The sequence below is a fragment of the Pan troglodytes genome, chromosome 11 (assembly GCF_028858775.2).
Source record: "Pan troglodytes isolate AG18354 chromosome 11, NHGRI_mPanTro3-v2.0_pri, whole genome shotgun sequence".
NCBI classification, from domain to species: Eukaryota; Metazoa; Chordata; class Mammalia; order Primates; family Hominidae; genus Pan; species Pan troglodytes.
In genome coordinates this window covers 77990145-78012625 of record NC_072409.2, presented here as the reverse complement: position 1 = coordinate 78012625, position 22481 = coordinate 77990145, and the positions used below count along the sequence as shown (strand labels likewise).

General features: G+C 49.1%; 1 protein-coding gene across 2 annotated transcripts in view; it reads right to left on the bottom strand.

Annotated features, from left to right (window-relative positions):
- Positions 1-22481, bottom strand: part of SHB (SH2 domain containing adaptor protein B) — a 149986-nt gene that overhangs the window by 49240 nt on the left and 78265 nt on the right. For both annotated transcript variants that reach the window (XM_016960905.3, XM_054658049.2), the window contains exon 3: positions 6246-6461. In XM_016960905.3, the coding sequence (XP_016816394.1) occupies positions 6246-6461 (216 nt within the window). The remainder of the gene's footprint in view (positions 1-6245; positions 6462-22481) is intronic.

The following is a 22481-nucleotide window of genomic DNA, read 5'->3' as shown; positions in this document are numbered from 1 at the left end:
GGTCCCAACATGCAAGACACTGTCCTAAACTTCTAGGGCAGAGAAATCTGCCAAGGAGCTAGTGGGGAAGACAGATAAGTACCCAAAATAAGTATGCTGAGCAGTATTTGAGTCATGTGTCTTTTATCTTTGCTATGAGGCAGACCTGGCTGAGCCAAGGACACTGCCTGAAGAGTAACTTTCACGGAGACAAAGCTTCAGATGGTGAATCGAAATGAGATGACTTAGTTTCTCAAGAAGGTCTGGGGGGTGCCCTTCACACACCCTCCTGTCATCTGGCTCCTCTATCAAGCTCAAGAGCTGCAGTTACTTACTTCTCAGATACAAGTGCAAATTATTAAAGACATAGCCGTTTACTCACTGGGTTAAAAGGAAATGCTGGTCATTCCTCTATGTATGGCCTGACTGGCTCTGCCATGAGGTCTCCAGCTGTTCCCTTCTCCACTCTGAGCCTTAGTTTCCCCAGAAGGACAGGGAGTGGGACTCTATGGTATGTGGGACTCTATGGTATATGGGCCCCTCTCTGTGCTGAGTGGTGGTAGGAGAAGACCAACCCATGGGATGGCGCTGGTCCCCCTCCAATGAAAGCACGAACCTCCAGAACCCAGTCCCCCACAGAAACCCTGACTGGAACCATTTCAGGTGGGAAGCCACCACCCAGTTACATATCCTGGTGTAGATGTCGCAGAAATTAGTGCAAGTGAGATGAAGAAATTAGTGCAAGTGAGATGAAGGGCATGCGATACCTCTTGAGGGCTGTGGGGGGATGAGAGCTCCAATCATATTTCCTGCAGCATCTTGGATAGCACCAGAGAGGCCAGACATTTGACTGGGTTAGGGCAGGGGCTCTGGAGTTGGAGCTGACAGGTTCAAAGTCCGGCTCTGCTGCTGACCAGCCATGGGCTGGGCCCCCAGCCAAGTTATTTCTTCTCATGGGACCTTAGCTTCCTTATCTGTAAAAGGAGGAAACTAACCTCCCAGAGGGTGATTATGAGGATTGAATGAGAGAATGCACACAGAAAGTGCTCAGTAAATGCTAGCAACAATGCCAGTACTTTCCTGATGTGATACCCATCAAATCTCACCAAGACCCTTCTGAAGTGGGAACTACTGGTCTTACTTCCCAGGTGGAGAAACTGAGACTCCCAGGACATGTTCATGCCCAGTCCTCACACTGGTCCTTCAGAGGTGTGAAGACACCGATTTGGTGTCTTTGCCACCTCCACCAAGGTCTGCTTCTACAGGCTATCCACTCCGGCTCCTTGGTCCCTGCCTGTGGGCCCCTCCCTATGTGGCCACTTTCTGCTCAGGTTCCATTTGTCCATCTTGCAATCTGTGCCACACAGCCTGGCAACCAGGTAGACCTGCCACACCAACCTGCACCACCCCCAGACACCATGACATCATCCAAGGCTCCTTGTCCCCTTCCCAACATTGGGCAGAGGGTGCCACATAGGCCTCGTGTGGGCCCAAGCTGCATCTGGTGGGGGTGGGTTGGGGACAGAGCAAGAAGGCCATTTCTAGACCTAACTGCTGGCCTTGCTGGTTGCTGTAAAGACTCCTGGGGTGATTCAAAGTGGGCCAGGAACACAGTCTAGCCTGCTCTGGAAGGCTGGTGTCTCTGCCGGGTGGGAAGGGGGCTGACAGCTTGATGGAAGCCACATCACTTCTCTGTGGAGGCAGAGCTGCAGTCCACTCCCTGCAGCCAGCAGCCCGTGGTGGAATCTGACTGGGCATTGTCCTGGGGATTGGGATCCGACAAATGGGAGTGGGGGTCTGGTGAGGCCACAGTCGGCTTCCTGGAGGAGAGCAGGCAACGAACACCCAGGGTTTGCTGTTTGGACAGCTCCAAGTATTTCTCACCAACAACTCTCTGAATCCTTAATTAAATTCCATGTCAGCCATTCTCAGAGAAGGGGAAACTTTCATTCCTAAGAAGTTGGGGCCACCTCACACACTCTAAGAGCTGTTTTCGTGACAACTGGGAAGTGATAACCGAGCCTTCCGCGGTGGCAGCCCCAGCCTGATGAGATGGGAAGGAAGGCGCTGACTTCCAGAAACACTGCCCAAGAAGGGCGCTCTGGTGGAGAATGCTGAGGCAGTGCCTGAGAGGTGCTTTTCTTGAACGCAATTCGGGACAGTGCTTTGAAAGCTGGAAGGCACTTTTGCTTCATAGATGGATGGAGCTAATTCAGCCATCTTCCCCTCTCCCTGTCTCTGACCAGCACGCTGAGGCTCTGATGGAATGAAGCCTGGATGCATACCCAGAGCTGGTTGCAGACTGACCTCCCAGGACACGCTCTTTGTCAGAGCCCTGCCTCGCTCAAGCTTCTGCTTGCAAACCCCCCAGTGATGGGAAGCTCATTACACACATTCAGGTCTAACCAAAATTCTTACCCTTCACCTGGGCCCTACATCCCTGTGACTCCCCCTTTGGCAGCCCCAGGTCTGTCCCTTAGGAGTCCCCCACACTCTCCACCCTTTGGAAATTTGAAAGCACTGACCCCATTCCCCGCCCAAGTTTCCCCATCCAGGCCAAATCTGCACAATCAGCAAATATAAGGGGTGAAAGGAGAGGGTAATGATTTTGGCCAGCCAACTCCACCCCATACAGCTCTTCCTCCAGCTATGGATCCTGCACCTCAGGCTCCAAAGACTCAGTGCAGAGAGCTCCCAAAAGCCAAGAAAAAACTGCACAGGGCATTTCTGACAGGTACTATGCTAAGGATGGGGCCCAGCCAAGCTGCCTTACTCACTGACCACACCAACGACTCGCTCAAGTGTGAGTGCATACACTTGCATACACACCCACACACATGCAGATGGATGTACACTCTCACATGCACACACAACACTGACTCAGGTGGGGGTCCTCGCCATCCTTCCCGGGAAGCTGCACTTCTGGTTTTACACATGGGGCTGTGGCAACACATCAGCAATCTAACCGAGCTGCTTCAACTTATCCTCACCACTTGAGAGGTGGCCCACTCACCTCTCCACTTTCCCTCCAGCGACAGTAAACAGTGAGGATGCCTCTCGCCTGCCAATGCTGCGCCTAATGGACTCTGTCCACAGACACGGGAAGAGAAGGCTGGTGCCCATAGGACCCCTCCAGCTCCTGAGTGAGATGCCCTCCTCCTTCTATGCCCCAGGAAGCAGAACTGAGCCAAAAGCAGCTTGGGAAAAGCACAGCCAGCACCCACCCTGGAGTAGGACCTACAGAGGCCAGTGACCGGATGAGACACAGACGTGGATGTGATTCTCTGTCTATCTTCTATCAACAGCCCAATAACTCAGACTGACCGTGACACCTGTGATGGCAACTCTGCCACACAAAACCCAGGCCAAAACGGATGCTTGTGGGCTCAGAAACTCATTCTGAGACAGTTCCATCTGAGACCTTATGATCCTCTGTGAACAACTAAATGTACAGGAGTTCTAAAACCACCTTTGGGCAGAAGTGGGCAAGTTCTGGCCTGAGAGTTTTCTTCAAAGATGATGTCCAATAGGGGAATTGCTTTTCACTTTCACAGATCACCTGGGATCTTGTTAAAACAGATTCTGACTCATAGGCCTGGGATGGGACCTGAGACCCTGCATTTCTAACCAGCACTGGGTGAGGCCAATGCTGCTGGTTCAGGGACTGCACTTTGAGTAACAAGATGCCAGACTAGACTAGACCATCAAAGGCAAGGGCAGCCCCTGAGAGGCCCACAGGGGGTCAGTCCAGGGGAGGGTGAGTCCCCACACCTGCCTGTGGTGCTGCGTTATAATGTGGGTCCTCGGTGTCTGGGAGAGTTGTCACATGAGCCTTTTTAGCCCTTTAATCAAACTCGTGTTTGCAAAGAGTAAGCTCTTGGATGGCCCCAGTTCCTCCCATGCCCAGAGAAACACAGCCCCTGATCAGCCACGCCCAGGGGACAGACCTTGGGTTCCTTTGGTTCAAGGGAATAGAGGAGGCTGTAAAATGCACAGGAGAGACCTGGGGCAACTAAGGACCTACAGCCACAGGATGACTCTTATCTTTGGCTCTCGGCCAGGGGCTGGGGCTCCAGAAAGGTGATGGGACAGGTTGTCCTTGAGGACCTCACAGCCTGGCAGGCGAGACCAACACCTACAGAACTAACCCTGATGTGGTGTGAGAAATCTTCCCCCAGTGATGTATGCAGGAAACTCGACAGACCTATAGGGGCAGCAGGAAGCCTGTGGAGTGCATGGCTGTGTACCAGAGAGGGCTTGGAGAGATGATAATGTTTAAGCTGGGCCTCAAAGGAGGCATAGAATTGTTCCAGATAAGACAGGCAGGGAAGGGCATTTTAGCTAGAAAAATGGGATTTGCTCAGCGCATGCTATATTCACAGAACTGTGAGTAATCTGTGTTGGAATGGCTAGAACAGCAATTAAGGGGCCTGGGATGAGGGCAGGGTAGAGGCCTCACTGTTCGGGGTTAGAAAGGTAGAAAGGGTCTAGTTATATACAAAAAAAGGGGAGATTTAAGGCAAAATAAATTTTAAACAAACTAAAGATAAGAAGTTTCCCTTTATGATTGTCAGTGTGGTAGGAATTAAATGTCACTCACTGTCTCTCTTTTTACATGCCTAAACTCTGAGATACCTAAACATTGTTTGGCATCTGGCTTTTCATCTCTTAACATTAGACATAAGCATTTCTCTAGGTTATTATGAACTCTTGCTGAACATCACCTTTTAGAGGCTGCACAACATTCCAATATTCCACCACACAGACGCACAGAAATCCAGTCCCCATTGCTGAACATTCGGGTTGCTCTCCATTTTCCATGATTATAAACAGTGCCTTTTCCGAATTTTTTTATTTTTTATTTTTATTTTTTGCTCTTGTTGCCCAGGCTGGAGTGCAATGGTGCGATCTCGGCTCACCGCAACCTCCACCTCCCAGGTTCAAGCGATTCTCCTGCCTCGGCCTCCTGAGTAGCTGAGATTACAGTCATGTGCCACCACGCCTAGCTAATTTTGTATTTTTAGTAGAGATAGGGTTTCTCCATGTTGGTCAGGCTGGTCTCGAACTCCCAACCTCAGGTGATCCACCCGCCTCGGCCTCCCAAAGTGCCAGGACTACAGGCGTGAGCCACCGCGCCCGACCTTCTGAATTTTTTATCATAACTTTGGCATAGATTCTAAGGAGTGGGATTAGAATAAAAAGGTGTTAGCTTAGATTTATGACTTATGATGCACATGCCCAAGATCACTTTTCAAAAGGGCTGTGGGAGAGGAGTTCTAGAATTGTGACAGATACCCAGATTCTAGAAAAACCAGCCTTTGAGTAGGAAGGAGACACCCAAGTCACTCAAGGGGCTCTTGGCCAGGGGAGGATCATCTGGGAGGGGCTGAGCTCTGTCCATCACCTATGCTCTGTGAGCGTGTGCACGCTGAAGCTGGGATAGAAGACACAGTGGCCCTGTGAGCCCTGCAGGGCTAGCTCAGCTCGCAGCACTGGGTGAGATCAATGGGCCCGCTCAGGGCCAACAGGAGCTGCTGTGCACACTGGTTTCCTCTTAGCTTCTAAGAAAGTTCCTTCTGAAAACTGAAATCAGGCCGGGTGTGGTGGCTCACGCCTGTAATCCCAGCACTTTGGGAGGCCGAGGTGGGCGGATCACCTGAGGTCAGGAGTTTGACAGCAGCCTGGCCAACATAGTGAAACCCCGTCTCTACTAAAAATACAAAAAAATTAGCTGGGCATTGTGGCAGGCACCTGTTATCCCAGCTGCTTGAGAGGCTGAGGCAGGAGAATCACTTGAACCTGGGAGATGGAGGTTGCGGTGAGCCGAGATCGCATCACTGCACTCCAGCCTGGGCAACAAGAGCAAAACTCTGTCTCAAAAATAAATAAATAAATAAATAAATAAATAAATAAATAAATAAATAAACCAAAAACTGAACTCTTGGCTTCAGTGAGCTAGGGTATTATCAATAAATAGGACCAAGACAGAGCCAGACAATGAGAGCATCTGAGCCCTCTCTTTAAAGTGTGGAGGCTGGAACACTGAGACCCTGGAAGCCAGACCCAGAATTTCTCCTCGGCCTGGTTTCCCTACCCTCACCTCTCCCTTTCCTCTGCAGCCTACATCTTTGAGGGTACTGAGAAAAAAGACCACCCAACTGGATTATTAAACAACCCTGGAGTTTGTCCTGAGTGCAGGTGGGGACCAAGGTGAGTGCTGAGCACGGCTCAGCAGCTGCCTCCTGAGCAGGGTCAGGGCTCCTTACCTGCCAGGGCTGGGATGGTGACCCGGTTCCACTCCCAAGGCTGGTCGTACTCATCGGCGGGCCTGTCGTCATCCTGGGGCAGCTTGCTCTCCCGCAGTCGGGGGCTGACTGTGCTCTCCGAGTCTGAGTCAACACTTTGGCCTTCAGGTTCGTAAGGGGTGTCATATAACTGGATACCTTTATGCTGGGACCGGACACTTTCCTGCCTCTGAAATTCTGCAGGCAAAAAGGAAGGAAGCAGAGATGAAATGGATACTGCACTTCCTCACCTGCATTCCCACCCAGAAACACCACAAACTCAGAGCTGCCAGCGGGGAGGTGAGAACGACAGAGAGACAGACCCCTGTCTGGGTTTTACCCACCCCACCAACCCCCAGTGCCGCGTCTCTGCTCTTCCTGGGCCAGGCTTGCTCACAAGGCTCACATGCTCGCAGGCCTAATGACAGCCCTGCCTCCATCCACTCATGAATCTCAGGCTTAAGAGGCAGAGCCCAGATGTGAACATGATGCTCCAGGTGTGTCCTGATGCCCACCCAGAACACGCAGAGCTTCTGAACCCTTGCTTCATAGACAGGCTGGGGTCTTTCCCTCTAGGGCAGTTCCTTGCCCTCTTTGGACTTTCAGTCCTCATCTGTACAAAGAAAAGACTGGGCCATGCAGTTCCCAGTTCCCACCAGCTCACACATTCATTTAAAAGAACCAACAAGAGCCTCCCCAAGGAGACCATAGGCCACTTTTCTCCCCTGCAAAGCCTGAGTGACCCCTTCCCTTTATTTCTACCTCCCCCAGACCATCTTTTAAATAGACTGAATTTATTTAGGGATTTGAGAGAGTGTCCAGCTTCACTTCTGAATAAAGAAAGCAAGCTCTTGATCTTCTAGAGAAGATGCTAAGGCCTGGCACTGGTGTGGGCTGAGGGATGACTGCCTGTCTAGATGAGGTCCCAGACAGGAGGTGTTCATTTTGGCTGCTGCTCAGTCCTGGGAGGCCAGTAGTGGCTGGAAGGATGGATGCTAGGATGCTAAAATCAGGCACTTCCCAGTCAAACAGGGAAATTTGACCTGCTGTTTGATCATGGATACTATGTGCATGGCCCAAGCAGGGAATGTGGGGAAGGTTTACCATGGAGGTTGGTTTCAGGAACCTCACTGTTCCCAGCAGACACAACATGTGCCTAAATTACCATCATCCTTGGCGGCAAAAGGGGCTCAGTGTAAGGCCTGGGAGTGGCAGGGCAGGAGAGAAGGGAGATGGCATTTGAACTGTCAGCTCTGACAAGTGGAAGCAGGAGAGGGGTGGCTTCCTGGTGGTAGGACCAGGGCAAGCCAATGCGATGAGGCTGGAAAGAACGTGCTTGCTGCCTACTTTATTTTTTATTGTGGTAAAATACATATAATAACATTGAGCACTTTTTTATTTTATTTTATTTTTTGAGATGGAGTCTTACTCTGTTACCCAGGCTGGAGTGCAGTGCTACAATCTCGGCTCACTGCAAACTCTGGCTCCCGGGTTTACACGATTCTTGTGTCTCAGCCTCCCAAATAGCTAGGAGCACAAATGTGCACCACCACACCTGGCTAATTTTTGTATTTTTAGTGGAGACGGGGTTTTGCCATGTTGGCTAGGCTGGCCTCGAACTCCTGACCTCATGTGATCTCCCTGCCTCTGCCTCCCAAAGTGCTGGGATTACAGGTGTGAGCCACCGCACCCAGCCAACATTGACCATTTTAGCCATGATTAACGTGCAGTTCAGTGGCATTAGGTACATTCACACTATTGGTAACCTTTGGCACCATCCATCTCTAGAACTGTTTCATCTTCCCAAACTGAAACCCTGTACCCATTAAACACTAACTCTCCCCATTATCCCTCCCCAGCCCCCACAATTACCCTTCTACTTTCTGTCTCTATGAATCTGATCGGTCTAGGCATATCCTGAACAATGTGGAATCATTCAGTTTCATAATGTTTTCAGGGTTCTTCCATGTTGTAGCCTGTGTATGACTTTCCTTTTTCAGGCTAATATTCCATCATTATGTATATTCACCGTCCATGTTGGCTGGAGTACCAGGTCCAAGGAGGTGAGGGAGCAGAGGTGAGGCTTGATGCAAAAGGGGTGAGGACTGTAAGTGAGCTATTTCAATGCTCTCTTGAGGTCTTCCCGAAATCAGAATTCTGATGGCATAAAGATATGGCAGAAGCCACAGGAGTTATGCTCCTTGAAGAGCGGCTGATAAAACACACACAAATGACATCAGCCCTTCCGAGAAAGAGAGCTGCTTTCAGGCTGGGCTTTATGATCCAGGCCGGCTCATGTGGACACACGCCACGAAGAAACAGAAGCCAAGGATACTGTGCCTGTGATCGTTAGTGTTTACATGAATTAACTTTATGCTAGTATTTCCCAAGCTTTATTTAGTCATGTGACTTCATGACTTGGGCCATTTCTGCCTACCAGTTGGGTGGTAGTAACCTGGGTGGTTACTTACCATTTTTATTTATCTCACCTCACTTTTTAGATAAAATAAACTCATTTAAAAAAGAGATTTTGGATCACCATCCCATAAGCCATTATTCTTTGCCAAAAATAGATACAAAGCAGAATGAATAAAAACCAGCAAGGTAGGTGCTGATGCCTGCTGGGAAGCTGAGCGTGGGGCTTGCTTTCTCTGCTGAGAGGTGAGATTTGCAAGTGTTGGAGAGCCACCGGGAAATGCAATCAGCAAACAGACACTTTCTCTGGCAAATATGAATAATCTTCTCTCCCTGGAAAGAGAAAGAATAAGAAGGGAAAAACCTTCTCGCTATGTAGTTCTCAGGGCACCTAATATCACATCTATGAGAAGGTGTCCCACACTTTGGCAAACACAGCTTTTATTGGGTCCCATGAGTAAACTCGGATCATTTATTAGTTTTGAGGATGATGCTTCCTTTTTTTACAGAGGGAGGAACAGGAAAAGAGAAGGGAAAAGAGTGGTAGAACTTTGTCACTTTACGGTGAAGACCAACTTTTAAGTACGGTGGACAACTTCGTAAATCACTAAATCTACCAAACTAATCTGCTACTTATTGCCTTGTAGGGTCCTCATCACCTGTATTCGTCTTCCTCCGTTCTGAGGAGTGAAGTCTAGCCTCCTGTCTGCAGAATTCTGGGGGCTGAGGATACGGCAGCTGAGAAGGCACTGACCTGGGAAAACCACCTTCCTCTTCACCCTCCTTCACAAAAGCAGGACCAGCAACCACTCCCATGTACACAGTTGATGAAGTACTTTTCATGCAATTCACCATTTAATCTAAAGGAACCACAAACAATTCACAGATGTACTTCCTGTCGGGCCCCTGATAATCAGGAGTGCTTTTGCTCACTCTCACGCCAAAGAGATACTCAGTGAATGTGGTGGGATAAATGAAACAGAACTGACAGCCAGAAACCACTATTTACCCCCAAATTCCAGATACTTTATGAAAGTCCCTGACAGTAGTGATAAAGGATCTGGGACAATATGCCAAATGCATACAGTTTAGTGTTAAACAATATGCATTAGAGATAGATATTCTCCATAAACACCAGCCTTAAAGGGAAACATGTGCAGTGAACAGATTAGCTATTAAATCAGAGGACTTGTGCATACACCTCTCATGCAGGATTTATTGTTCCAGAAGCATCTGCACCTTACCAAAGCTGGACTAGTAATGGCATGCAGTTAGGGCAGGGGATGTTATAACGGTAATCATTAAAACAAGCCTCTCCCACTACATTACATGGCGAATTCAAATTTTCATTAAGGCCCCAACAATAGGGAAGAGTTAAGTAAATTATGGCATGTTAACTGGGTGGAATATTAAGCAGCCATTAAAATGATCAATCTGAAGATTATGTAGCGACATGGGAAACCATGCAAGAAATTATGCTAAGCTAAAAAGTAAAATGCAAGATTGTTTATGTGTGGAGGGCAAAGTATAACGCAGGCTTTTTAAACAAGTCTCCGTCAATATGAGCAGGGCCCCACAGGGAATTCTGCTCCTTGCCTGGGAATTGGTAAATACTGACATCACAGATTTGGCCTATATCTACACTGTGATGACAGCAACGTTGTAAGTACAGACATCCACAACACCAAGAGCTGAAAAACCCAATACAGGAAGGTAAACAGCTACTGTGTAGAGGAGAAGGGATTATCGCGTAATTATTTTTGAAAGTTGTTTTAAATAATGAATAAAGACACTAGAGCAGAAAAAATGTAATTAAGATGAGCACATGAAAGAGAGTAAATATGATTTTAAGCAGGCTGGGCTTCCAGGAGCTGCGTGTATTTAGGAAGCAGCTGCCTTTCCCTGAGAAAATGCCCATTTGGGAGCATCTTCTCTCCTGGGAGAGGCTCACCAACAGCTCCAGGACATCGAAGGCCCTTGTGCCAGGTCAGCTTGCCAGATGTTCCTGCCTCCTGCCTAACTACCAGGCCCGTCTTCCTTATTAGCTGGGCCAATCCATGAGGGTCCAGAGACCGATCTCACAAGGGAGTCTGTGACCATATGTTTTAAGTCACAAGTTATCTGAACATCAGCATCTACACATTCATGCAAAATGACCTTTAATATTAGGTGGCAGTCTGTAATTTCATGCCTCTTAGGCAGAAAGCAGAAACATTAACAGGATGGGGGTTTCTGTTGACCTCTGGAGCAGAAAGGTTTGTAAACAGAACCACATACATAGAAAGAAAAGAAGACTAAAGCACTTTCTTTAGAATCAGAGAATGTTAAGAACTGAAAGGGACCCTAAGAATTTGCCTGGGCCCATTCACCAGGAGAGCTAGGCAGGTGTGCTCCCCACAGACTGCGGCCATGGTGGGGTCTGCCCATGGGAATGTGGAGAAGGTAAGGGCTGGGGAAGAGAGCAGGCAGTAATCCTGAGAGGATGTGATGGGGGTTTAAAAGATTGCCCAGTCCACAAGCAACAAGCTATACTCTGCTCCAGTATTCACCAACTTAGTGCCTCCCTGAAAACAAAACAAAACAAAACAAAACAAAACAAAACAAAACAAAACAAACAGGCCCCCCCACCAAAGTTGGGTGCAGTGGTTCATGCCTGTAACCCCAGCACTTTGGGAGGCCAAGGTGGGCAGATCACTTGAGGTCAAGAGTCCGAGACCAGTCTGGCCAACATGGCGAAACCCCATCTCTACTAATAATACAAAAATTAGCCAGGCATGGTGGCAGGTACCTGTAAAATTTTTTGGTTTTCCAATGCATACAAAAGTTATATTTATATTATACTGTAGTTTATTAAATGTGCAATACCACTGCCTTAAAAAAATGTAGTACCTTAATTTTAAAAATATTTTATTGCCAAAAACTGCTTACAATCATCTAAGCCTTCAGTGAGTCATCTTTTTGCTGGTGGAGGGTCTTGCTTTGATGTTGCCGGCTGCCGACTGATTAGGGTGGTAGTTCCTGAAGGCTGAGGTGGCTGTGGAAATTTTTTTATGCCCCTCCCCCCAGCTGTGGGAATTTCTTAAAATGAGACAATAAAATTTGCCACATAGATTGACTCTTCCTTTCACGAAAGATTTCTCTTAGCGAAAGGCTGTTTTATAACATTTTACCCACGGCAGAACTTCTTTCAAAATTGGAGTCAATCTTTTCAAACTCTGCTGCTGCTTCATCAACTAAGTTTATGTACTATTCTAAATCCTATGTTGTCATTTTAACAATGTTCCCAGCATCTTCATCAGGAATAGATTCTATCTCAAGAAAACTGTCTTTGCTCATCCATAAGAAGCAACTCTTTATTTCTTCAAGTTTGATCATAAGATTCCTGCAATTCAGTTACATCTTCAGACTCCACTTCTAATGCTAGTTCTCTTGTTATTTTCATCATATTTGCAGTTACTTCCTCCACTGAAGTCTTGAAGGCCTCAAAGTCATCTGTGAGGATTGGACTCTTCTTCCAAACTCCTGTTGATGTGGCTATTTTGACCCCTTTCATGAATCACAAATGTACTTAATGGCTTCTAGAACAGTAAATCTTCCCCAGAAGGTTTTCAGTTTACTTTGCCCAGGTCCATCAGACCTGGCAGCTATAGCCTTATGAGATATATTTCTTAAATAATAAGACTTCAAAGTTGAGATTACTCCTTGATCCATGGGCCGCAGAATGGATGTTGTTTTAGCAGGCATGAAAACAACATTCATCTCCTCGTACATCCCCAGCAGAGCTCTTGGGTGACCAAGAACAGTGTCAATCAGCAGTAGTATCTTTAAAGGAATCTTTTTTTCCTGAAAAGTTGGTCTCAAAAGTGGGCTTAAAATATTCAGTAAACCATGCTGTAAACAGAGGAACTGCCATCCAGGCTTTGTTGTTCCATTCACAGGGCACGAGCAGGGTAGATTTAGCATAATTCTTAAGGGCTCCAGGATTTTTCAGAATGGCAAATGAGCACTGGCTTCAACTTACAATCAACAGCTGCATTAGTCCCTAACAAGAGAGGCAGCCTGTCCTTTGAAGCTTTGAAGCCAGGCATTGACTTCCCTATGGCTCTGAAAGTCCTAGATGGCATCTTCTTCCAATAGAAGGCTGCTTTGTCTACACTGAAAATCTGTTGTTTTGCATAGCCACCTTCATTGATGACCTCAGCTAGATCTTCTGGATAACTTGCTGCAGCTTCTACATCAGCACTTGCTGCTTCATCACGCACTTCCATGTTATGGAGATGGCTTCTTTCCTTAAACCTCAGAAATCAACCTCTGTTAGCTTTTCTGAAGCTTCCTCCACTCTCTCAGCCTTCACAGAATTGAAGAGTTAGGGCCTTGCTCCAGATTAGGCTTTGATTTAAGGGAATTTGTGGCTGGTTTGAGCTTCTATCTAGACCAAACTCTCTCCCTAATAGCAACAAGGCTGTTTTGCTTTCTTTTCAATTGTGTATTCACAGGAGTGACACTTTTAATTTTCTTCAACAACTTTTCCTTTACATCCACAACCTGGCTAACTATTCGGTGCAAGAAGCCTACCTTTCGGCAGATCTCGGTTTTTGACATGACTTCCGCACTAGGCCTATTTCCAAGATTTTGGTTTAAAGTGAGAGATGTGTGACTCTCCCTTTCCTTTGAACATGTAGAGGCCATTGTTGAATTATTAATAGGCCTGATTTCAACATTGTTGTGTTTTACAGAATAGAGAGGCCCAAGGAGAGGGGAAGAGATGAAGGAATGGTCAGTCAGTGGAGCAGTCAGAACACACATAACATTTATTAAGTTTGCCATCTTCTGTGGGTGCAGTTTGTGGTGCCCCAAAACAATTACAACAGTAACATCAAAGATCACTGATCACAGGTCACCGTAACAGCTATAATAATAAAAAGGTTTGAAATATGAGAATTACCAAAATGTGACACAGAGACACAAAATGAGCACACGCTGTTGGAAAAATGATGCTGATAGACTTACTTGAAGGAAGGTTGCCACAAACCTTCATTTTGTAAAAAAAAAAAAATGCAATACCTGCAAACCACAATGAAGCAATGCACAATAAAATGAAGTATGCCTAAACATTTTATTATGGAGAGTCTCAAAATCTGTATTTTGAAAGAAGATGGGCCAGATGTGGTGGCTCACGCCTGTACTCCTAGCGCTTTGGGAGGCCAAGGGGGGGTGGATCACCTGAGGACAGGAGTTCGAGACCAGCCTGGCCAACATGGTAAAACCCCGTCTCTACTAAAAATACAAAAATTAGAGGGGTGTGGTGGTGGGCACCTATAATCCCAGCTACTGGGAAGGCTGAGGCAGGAGAATTGCTTGTACCCAGGGGGCGGAGGTTGCAGTGAGCTGAGATTGCGCCACTTTACTCCAGCCGGGGCAAAAGAGCAAAAACTCCGTCTCAAAAAAAATGGATAAGTAGGCCGGGTGCAGTGGCTCACACCTGTAATCCCACCACTTTGGGAGGCTGAGGCGGGCGGATCATGAGTTCAGGAGATTGAAACTATCCTAGCTAACATGGTGAAACCCTGTCTCTACTAAAAATAGAAGAAGAAAAAAAATTAGCCAGGTGTGGTGGCACACGCCTGTAGTCCTAGCTACTCGGGAGGCTGAGGCAGAAGAATCACTTGAACCTGGTAGGCGGAGGTTGTGGTGAGCCAAGATCATGCTATTGCACTCCAGCCTGCGCAACAAGAGCAAAACTCTGTTTCAAAGAAAAAAAAAAAAAAGAATAAGCATCTAATGAAATGATACATAACATGTCTTATGGTAAACATCAGAAGAAACCTGTTCTTTACTTCTTTACCTTCTCTTCAGGAATAGAAAAAAAAGGCTTGGGTTTGCTCGCTGGAAAACTGAGGCCAAGGAAATCAGCAGGCCTCTCTGGTGCCCCCCCCTCCATCTTTTCCAGCTGTGCTGGCATCCACCTGTCCTCCCAACCAACCAACTATCTACTGAATGCCCAGTATGAGAGGAGACAGAGAGGAATGAGATGCAGTCCTGGCCTTCATGAAGCTCTTGGTAGGAGAAGGCAGAGCTCCCAACAGGGACAGACACAGCTCAGCCTCCTTAATGGGAGCAGACTTGATACCACAATCTGATAACTAAGAGACAGGTTTCCATTGGGGGAACCTGGGAGGGCCTTAAAAGAATTTAGACAGGAGGTCATAGCACAGCGATGTGGCGGCGAAAATGGGTACCAGAGGAAGAACCAAGGCAGAGGCCCAGGGAGTCAAAAGCTTAAGGTGTACATGAGGTTGCTCGAGAGGGCTGGGGACTGACAGGTACCTGGTGGGAGATGATGCTGGAGGCAGATGGAAGTGGGTTTCTGGATGGCCTTAAAAGTACTGCACGGCAGCACCCCCAGGAGTGGTAAAGGAGTGATGCCCAGGAACCTCTGGGCAGGGAGGAGCTGGGCAGGACACATGCTGGCACAGACGTGCAGGAGCCTTGCTGGAAATGATAGACGCTGGCCTGCAGGCCCTTCACCTCTAATTTTCCCAGCTGGGCTTGTCTGGGAATCCATACCACTCCCTAATCATGGGGTAGCAAGCTAGGTAGAGTTGTATGGCTCTCCATTCCCAGGCCCTGCCACTACCTCTCGACCCAGAAAACCTCTATTCTGCCAGTGGTAGGCATGCCATCTGATCTCTCTCACATGGCTTTGCAGCCACCGGGGATCCGTGCCCGAGACGCCAGGGTTGCAGGTAGATTAGGCTCAGGGCCCCAGCGGTGTCAGGAAGGGCTGCATTACTGGAATGATGCACTTGCCACTTAGCGGGGCTGCCCCTCGCCAACCACCTGGAGGGAGGCAAAGCCCTGGGTCCAGGTGAACCGACAGGCATAGCAGCACTGTGTGCTGGGTGAAAACACCGATCCCACTAGACTGCTTAGTCTGAATCCTGGCTCCAACAGGTGACCTGGGGCAAGTTACCTCAGTTTCTTCATCTCTAGAGGGGAGAAAACGGCACCCACTGGAGGAAGGATGTTACGAGGATTAAATGAATCCATATACGTCAAGTGTTTCGAACAGTGCCTGGTGCACAGAAGGCGTTTTGTGAATATTGCCATTTCAACGACCACTCCTGGGGGCTTCCTTGGAGCCCCATCTCCAAGATTCTTCCTCCTCCAAGGCTGTCTTTGCCCACAGAGCCACAGAAGGCCTGCTGACTGAAGCCTCACAGGCCAAAAATGCACTGGGAACGGGAGGGTCCCAATACCAACCTTTGAGCCTGTTGCCATTTCTGGGTCCACAACTCCCGAGGCCAGTGCCACTTTGATAATCTGACACCCCCACATAGGAGCCATACTCTAGGTCAGCTCTTGTACGTAACGTGAAACACACAGGGAAGGTCTCATGTATGTCTAGTCACCCCATTTTATAGATGGGGAAACTGAGGTCAGGGGAAGGGAAGAAAGTCACAGGGACTAGGCCCCAGGCTCCTTAACTCCTGGACCAGGGCTCTCCTGGCCTTTTCCAGACACTTTGACTTTTTTTTTTTTTTTTAATCAGTCTGTCTTGTTTTTGGTCTTCTGGGGGCCAGGGCGTCTATTGCAGTCAGGTCCCTGAGGTGTTAAAAGCACACCTGGCACCACGGAGTGAGTGATGAGCTCTGCAGGAGTGCCAGGCGGTTCTTCCTAATTAGACACGCGGCAAAACCAGCCAAGTTCCAGGTGCCACATCAAAAGGGAGGTGACTTTACCCCCATCTAAACCATTCAAACGTCTGCTGGAGAAGAATCCTCCCCCTAACCAGGGTGCTTCAACGTCTGAATTCAGGGGTCCCTCAGAGGCTGAGGGTGAGTGGCATGGAAGAGCAGGGCTGCAGGACGGCAAGGGCAAGGCAGGGCAGGGCAGCTCAGAGACGGAGCTGGAGCCACCCCAACCGTCACACGGCAGGAGGCCCCACCTCCTCCTCATCTATCTAGTCTAGTTTCCGGAGCTGTCTAGGAGCCAGGAGACTGACTAATTGGAGTTCTTCTGTCATCTCTTTTCCAGGCATGCACAGAAACACCCAACCAACAGAGGGTGGGCTCTGCGGAAGCAGGGCTGTGGGACAACAATGGTCACCTTAGAAGCAGAGCAGGGCCTATGGCTGCCTGGCTGAACCTGTACTGCCTGATCTTTTATGCTCAGCCTGAGGGCAAGGGAAAGGCCCACGTCTGGAGTCAGGGTGCCTGGGTTTGCTCCCTTCCCTTGGTTGTCTGTACAAGGACAGGGTCTTCTCGTGAGCCCCTCTGGCCTGAAGTACTAGAAGAGAGACAAAGCCTGCAAACCTGATGACGACCAATTGCTTTCATTGTGAGTAAAAAGGCCACGTGGACCTTGCCGTGCAGCTCTGCAATGATCCACAGTGTCCATCAGCCCTACCATCACTCTGCATCTTCCAGTGACTGCCTTTGCGTGCGGAGGCCTCTAAGCCGCTGCAGGCCTGCGTTCTGGCGCCATCCCCCGTGGAGATTCACTGAGGCGAGCTTGCTGCTCTGGGGGCCAAAAGCAGGGGGCGAGTGGGCCTCCCTTTAAAGGAGCCACGTCTACTTAGGAGACTGCTTTCTAAATCCTCGCCGACTGCAACATCCAACTTCATAGGCAAGTGGGGTGCCTGTTTTTCTTCCTCGAATACCCACTGAACCCCTACTATGTGCCACATTAGACCTGAGGCCAGATGCTGAGCACTAGATGCATTAGATGAGGCTCCTGCCTCCTAGGGAACTCATGGCTTAGCAGGAGAATCGGGACACCACCGTCTGTAAGCACTGAGTTGGACAGCAGTGACGAGTGAGCGCCTGCCTGCGCCAGGCACTGTCCTGTGTCCTGGGCACTGGGAGTAAATTACTCCTCATCCTCAAAACAGAGAGGCAAGAGTTATACTGCATTTTATAATTCAGAAACTGAGGTTCAGACAGGAGCAGAGGCTAAGCCAGGACAAGCCTAGTTCTGCCTGGCTCCCAGCGTCCTAGAGTGGTGCATGTACCAGCAGCTTGGTGGAGGCAGAAAGGAAATCTAGCCCTAGGATTCAGTAAAACTTCAGGGAGGAGGTGGCATTTCACAGAATCTCAAGTCCTGATGCAAGGAGACACCTTGAGGGCCAGGGATGCCAACAGACCCTGCCTGGTGTCACAAACAGCGAGGAGTGGGCCCAGGTGTAGAAGGCTCTCCAGGAGAGGACGATGAGGCCATCAGTCCAAAGGGCAACTGGGGCAGGACAAGCATAAACCAAGTTTGGGAGAGAGGAAAGCTGGGGGATGTTGAGGTGAAAATCAGGGTTCTTGCTGCCTTAAGCCTAATGCTCATGAGGTAGAAGGAAACAGGGAATGGCCCCCACAGAAGGTGGGGCCAGCTATGGAGGATCTGGGATGCCAGGACTAGGGGTGCAGCCACTAAAGGCAAGAAACTGGGAAAGGTGGACCAGGAGCCTTCATTGGGTTTGTGCTTCACATACACAAAATCCTTTAAGAAGCTGGCAGGACACATGGGGATGTGGTAACTAGACACTGATAATCTGAAGGTTGGGCCTTCCAAACAACTAGGGCTCCACCCTTTCAAGAAGTGGGCAGAAGATGCCCAGGGCTCCAGAAAGCAAAACACACTCCTGTGAACAGCCCCCAGATGTGGAAATGCTGGCATATCCACTGGGATGAGGAGCAGGGGCTGGGCTAGCACGGGTGGCATCAGCATCCTCAGGCCAACCATGACAGGGCGGGCATCCCCGGGGCCCCTGTGCTGCAGACAGCCAGGGCCCAGCAGGGACTTCACAGGGCTGCGGCACACACAGGCAGATGTGCGTCCCAGCTTGTTCCTTCTGAGTATCGACAGACCACAGCTGCACGAAGGGCCAGCGCCCCACACACGCGATCTTCCAGTCTGCTGGGCACGGTGAGGTCTCTGCCTCCAGAGAGGCCTGGGGCCACACTCTAATGAGGTAAAGCCATAGGGGACAGGCTTTCACGCCAGACCAGTCACGGCTATACCCCTTACCCTGTGGGGGCTTCCCTGCTCATCAAGCGGCTTCACCTGCAGCTCTCACAGAACCTCACAGAGCGAACCTCAGAGGAGCTGTGGTGCAGCCAGGCCCCTCCCCGCCTGACTGCTGCCAAGTCCACAGCTCAGACAAGCTCAGTGGTTGGGCCAACATCTCAAAAACTCAATTGTCAATAGTGCAGTAATCACCATTCTAGGAACACTGCGTGCTGGAGTCTGCTAAGTGCATGCCATCCAGCTTCTCGTTTAACTCTCAAGACAACCCCATGAGGTGGTACCCCACAGACACTGGCATTTTATGGACAGCCACAGGGCAAGCGAGGAAGGGATGGAGGCAGTCTGGCTCCAAAGTCCATGTCCTTAACTGTGCAGCTATCTACAGTGCCTTTCCAGCCCAAGTCAGTGTTCCCTCCACTCCACTAGGGACAAAAGAACACGGACACATTCAGGTCAGCAAGGAAGGCAGGCACTGAAGAGCCCAGTCCCAGCTCCAGCTCTGTCCGGATCCCACAAGGTTGAGTGACACCAGGCAAGTCGCTTCCTCCTTCTGGCTGTCAGTTGGTCATCAGTCAGGGTCACTGGAGTAATCTCAGGCTCCCTGCCCTCTAGCCCTGAGGTTTATCTGACCACATACAAGTCCCTACAGGATTCATCATGGTTGGGGGGCCTGGGAGGAAAGCCTGGGGTGGTATCACGAGGAAGAGAGTGGCCCACCAAGGAGGTATTCAGCACATTCTAGATGAGTCAGAGGGGCGGCCAACACAGGCTGCTGGTGCCGGCCTGGCTGGTGCTTAGTGATTACAAACTGGTAGTGGGGGCAGGGTGCCAGCTGCCTAGAGTAGAGCCAGGGTCCTCTACTGGGGAGGACCTTCCCCTCTACCTATATACCCTGGGGGCCCTGGTCATCTGGGCTGAGGTACCCCTCACCACATGCCAGCCTTCCCAACCAAAGTAGCCCCACCTGTATACCTGGGGCGTCACAGGGTCACTGCCTCAAGCTGAGGGGTGCTGTTGACAATGTGCCCAGTGCCCAGCACAGCTGCCCCTGCGGAAGCAACTTGCTGAGATCTTGGCACATGCTCTGCCCACCCTTCTTCACTTTGGAACTGCTTCAAGAGAGGCACTAATCCCCCCAGGGACTGAGAGACAACCTTTGCCTTCTGGATAACAATGACGAGGCTGCCAGCCTGGGACCAGCCTGGCTCCCCGCTCACCAGCTGTGTGACCTTGGCCAGCTGCCTGATCCATCAGGGCTAATATTCCTCGCAGGTGAGGTGAGAGGGGTTGAACCAGATGATCTCAGAGGCCTTTCTGACTCCAGAGTTTTTCAGTCTGCTTCTACAAAGAGTGGATATTCACACCGGCTTCTTCTTGTTCTTGTAACTTGCTAATGCTGTGGCTCCATCAAGTTAAGGTGGAAGGGGACCTGTCAAGAGCACCCATCCTACTAGCATGTTGGACGCTGACCTGGCATCCTGACCACCTTCCAGCAAATGCCTCCAAAATCCGACCACCACATGCAACAAGAACTCTGCCCACCGACAAGCTTCTCTTCCATACACAAAGCTGTGCTTTCCTGCCTGGGATGGTTCTTTTTATGCGTCAACATGGTTGGCCTATGGGGTGCCCAGATAGTTCGTCAAATATTATTCTGAGTGTTTCTGGATGACATCAACATTTAAATTAGTACGCTGAATAGTGCAGATTGCACACCCCTCGTTGTTGGTGGGCCTCATCCAATCAGTTGAAGGCCTGCATAGAACAAAAAGGTGGACCTTCTCCTGAGTCAGAGAGAACTCTACTGCCTGACTGCCTTTGAGCTGGGGCATTAGCCTTTTTCCTGCCTTCAGACTTGAACTACATCATTGACTCTCCTGGTTCCCAGGCCTTTAGTCTTGGACTGGTACTAAACCACTGGCTCTCCTGGGTCTCCAGCTTACTAACTTACCAACAAATTTTGGGACTTGGCAGTTTTCATAATCACATGATCCTTTTTTTTTTTATAAATCTCTCTGCACATGCACATACACACACACACACTCACTCTCACACACACATTTTATTGGCTCTGTTTCTCTGGAGAACCCTAATACATGCCTCTATGGACAGCCCTTTCCCCACATGTCCAGAACGTGGTCCTTAGACTAGCTGCTTGTCTGTTTCTCTTCTTAGGAAACAAAGGTCCTGCAAAGACTGGATCAATTCAAAGTCAAGTCTATGAGGAATTATCTTTATCACAATACAGAGGGATCCGTCTGCCCCTTCTCCTGACCCCAAAGAACGAGGCATGCAGCCAAATAGCAGTTCCCTAAGAGGACCTGCAATTCTTCCTTCAGGAGACTTGACAGTAGCAAAGCCACCATGAGCCCAAGGATCTTGGTGGAACTTCCTACCTGGCCCAGGAGCGATCACCTGCCAGGGGTCAACCAAAATTTAACAAAAAGGACTAACAGCAAGACTCCCTCCTTCCATATAGCACTTCAAGGTCCACAAAACCCTTTGCATTATTTGGTTCTTGTAACCACCTGATTGCAGACAGAGCCGGCAACTCCATTTAAGTGGGGAAACGGGAAACTCAAAATTGAAGGGCCTTGCCAAAGTCACAGAGTGAGCGGTCGGCACAGTTACTATGTCTCCACTTCCTACCCTAATGGCCTTTCCAACTCTAACGTCACTTCTTGTATTTCTTGGTGTTACAGCACATAAAACCCTATTAAAGTGTTGTTGTTGTTGCTGTTTTCGCTTTTGTTTTAAAGCGGAGTGGGGAAGGAAAAGGTGTGTGTGGGATGCCATGCACAAGAGCCAGGAACCTGAAAGTTGCCACTATTCAAAATTCCTCTCAGGCGGCTCTTTCCTGTCAATAGCTATTATGGATGACACCATCCACACAACCATCCCAAGAATTATGTGGAAGGAAACATCTGGATAATGAACATTTTTGTGCTGGAAGAAACGAGAATAGCCCCTGCTCAGGGCCCTGAAAAGCCGTCCTTAAGAGGTTCCAGACTGTGTGAAAGATGTCATCAACTTCCAGAACACGAGACTGGAGGCACCTTGATTGAGTAGAGATGGCCTCATCTCCCCTGGTGGTCTGTTCCAATGGAGTCCCCTCTAGGTGCCCTGCTGACATGCTGCTGCTCCAGCTTCAAGTCTCAGCCTCTGTTCAGTTTAGAGCACCAGGTACTCTAAACTGTCAAGGGTGTTGGAGGTGGTACAGGGGCTCAGAGATGAATCCAATACTCCCACTGTCATCTCTTCTCCACCCTGGGAGCCTTGAGGCTTCTACCATTTTCTAGCCCTTTGCGTGCTCAGGCTCACCCCACCCCACCTCTGGGGGTCAAGTTCCAGTCGAATCCACTTAACACATCCCCTGTGATTCCCACAGCAGAACCCAGCTCCACAGATGCTCAGCAAATACTGGTGAAATGGAATAACATAAACACACAGCCTTTTGCAAATTCAGAATTTAGCACAGAAAACAAATGTTAAAAAAAAAATTGTATATTCTAAAAAGGGAACTGTACTCATAGACTGTTGGAGGAGTATAAACTGGAAATGCCCTTTTCAGAGGTAAATATCCTGTGGCCTAAAGTTCCACTTTTAGAAACCTACTCTACAGAAATATCCAGACCCACAGGCAGAAATAACTGCTCACAAATTTTGCTACAGAATGAAGGGAGCCCAGAATGAAGGGACCAGAAACTAGGAATAACCTACAAGTCTATGAACAGGAAAACAACTGAATACATCACGCTACAGTCACACGGAATCGTTCAATAGAAC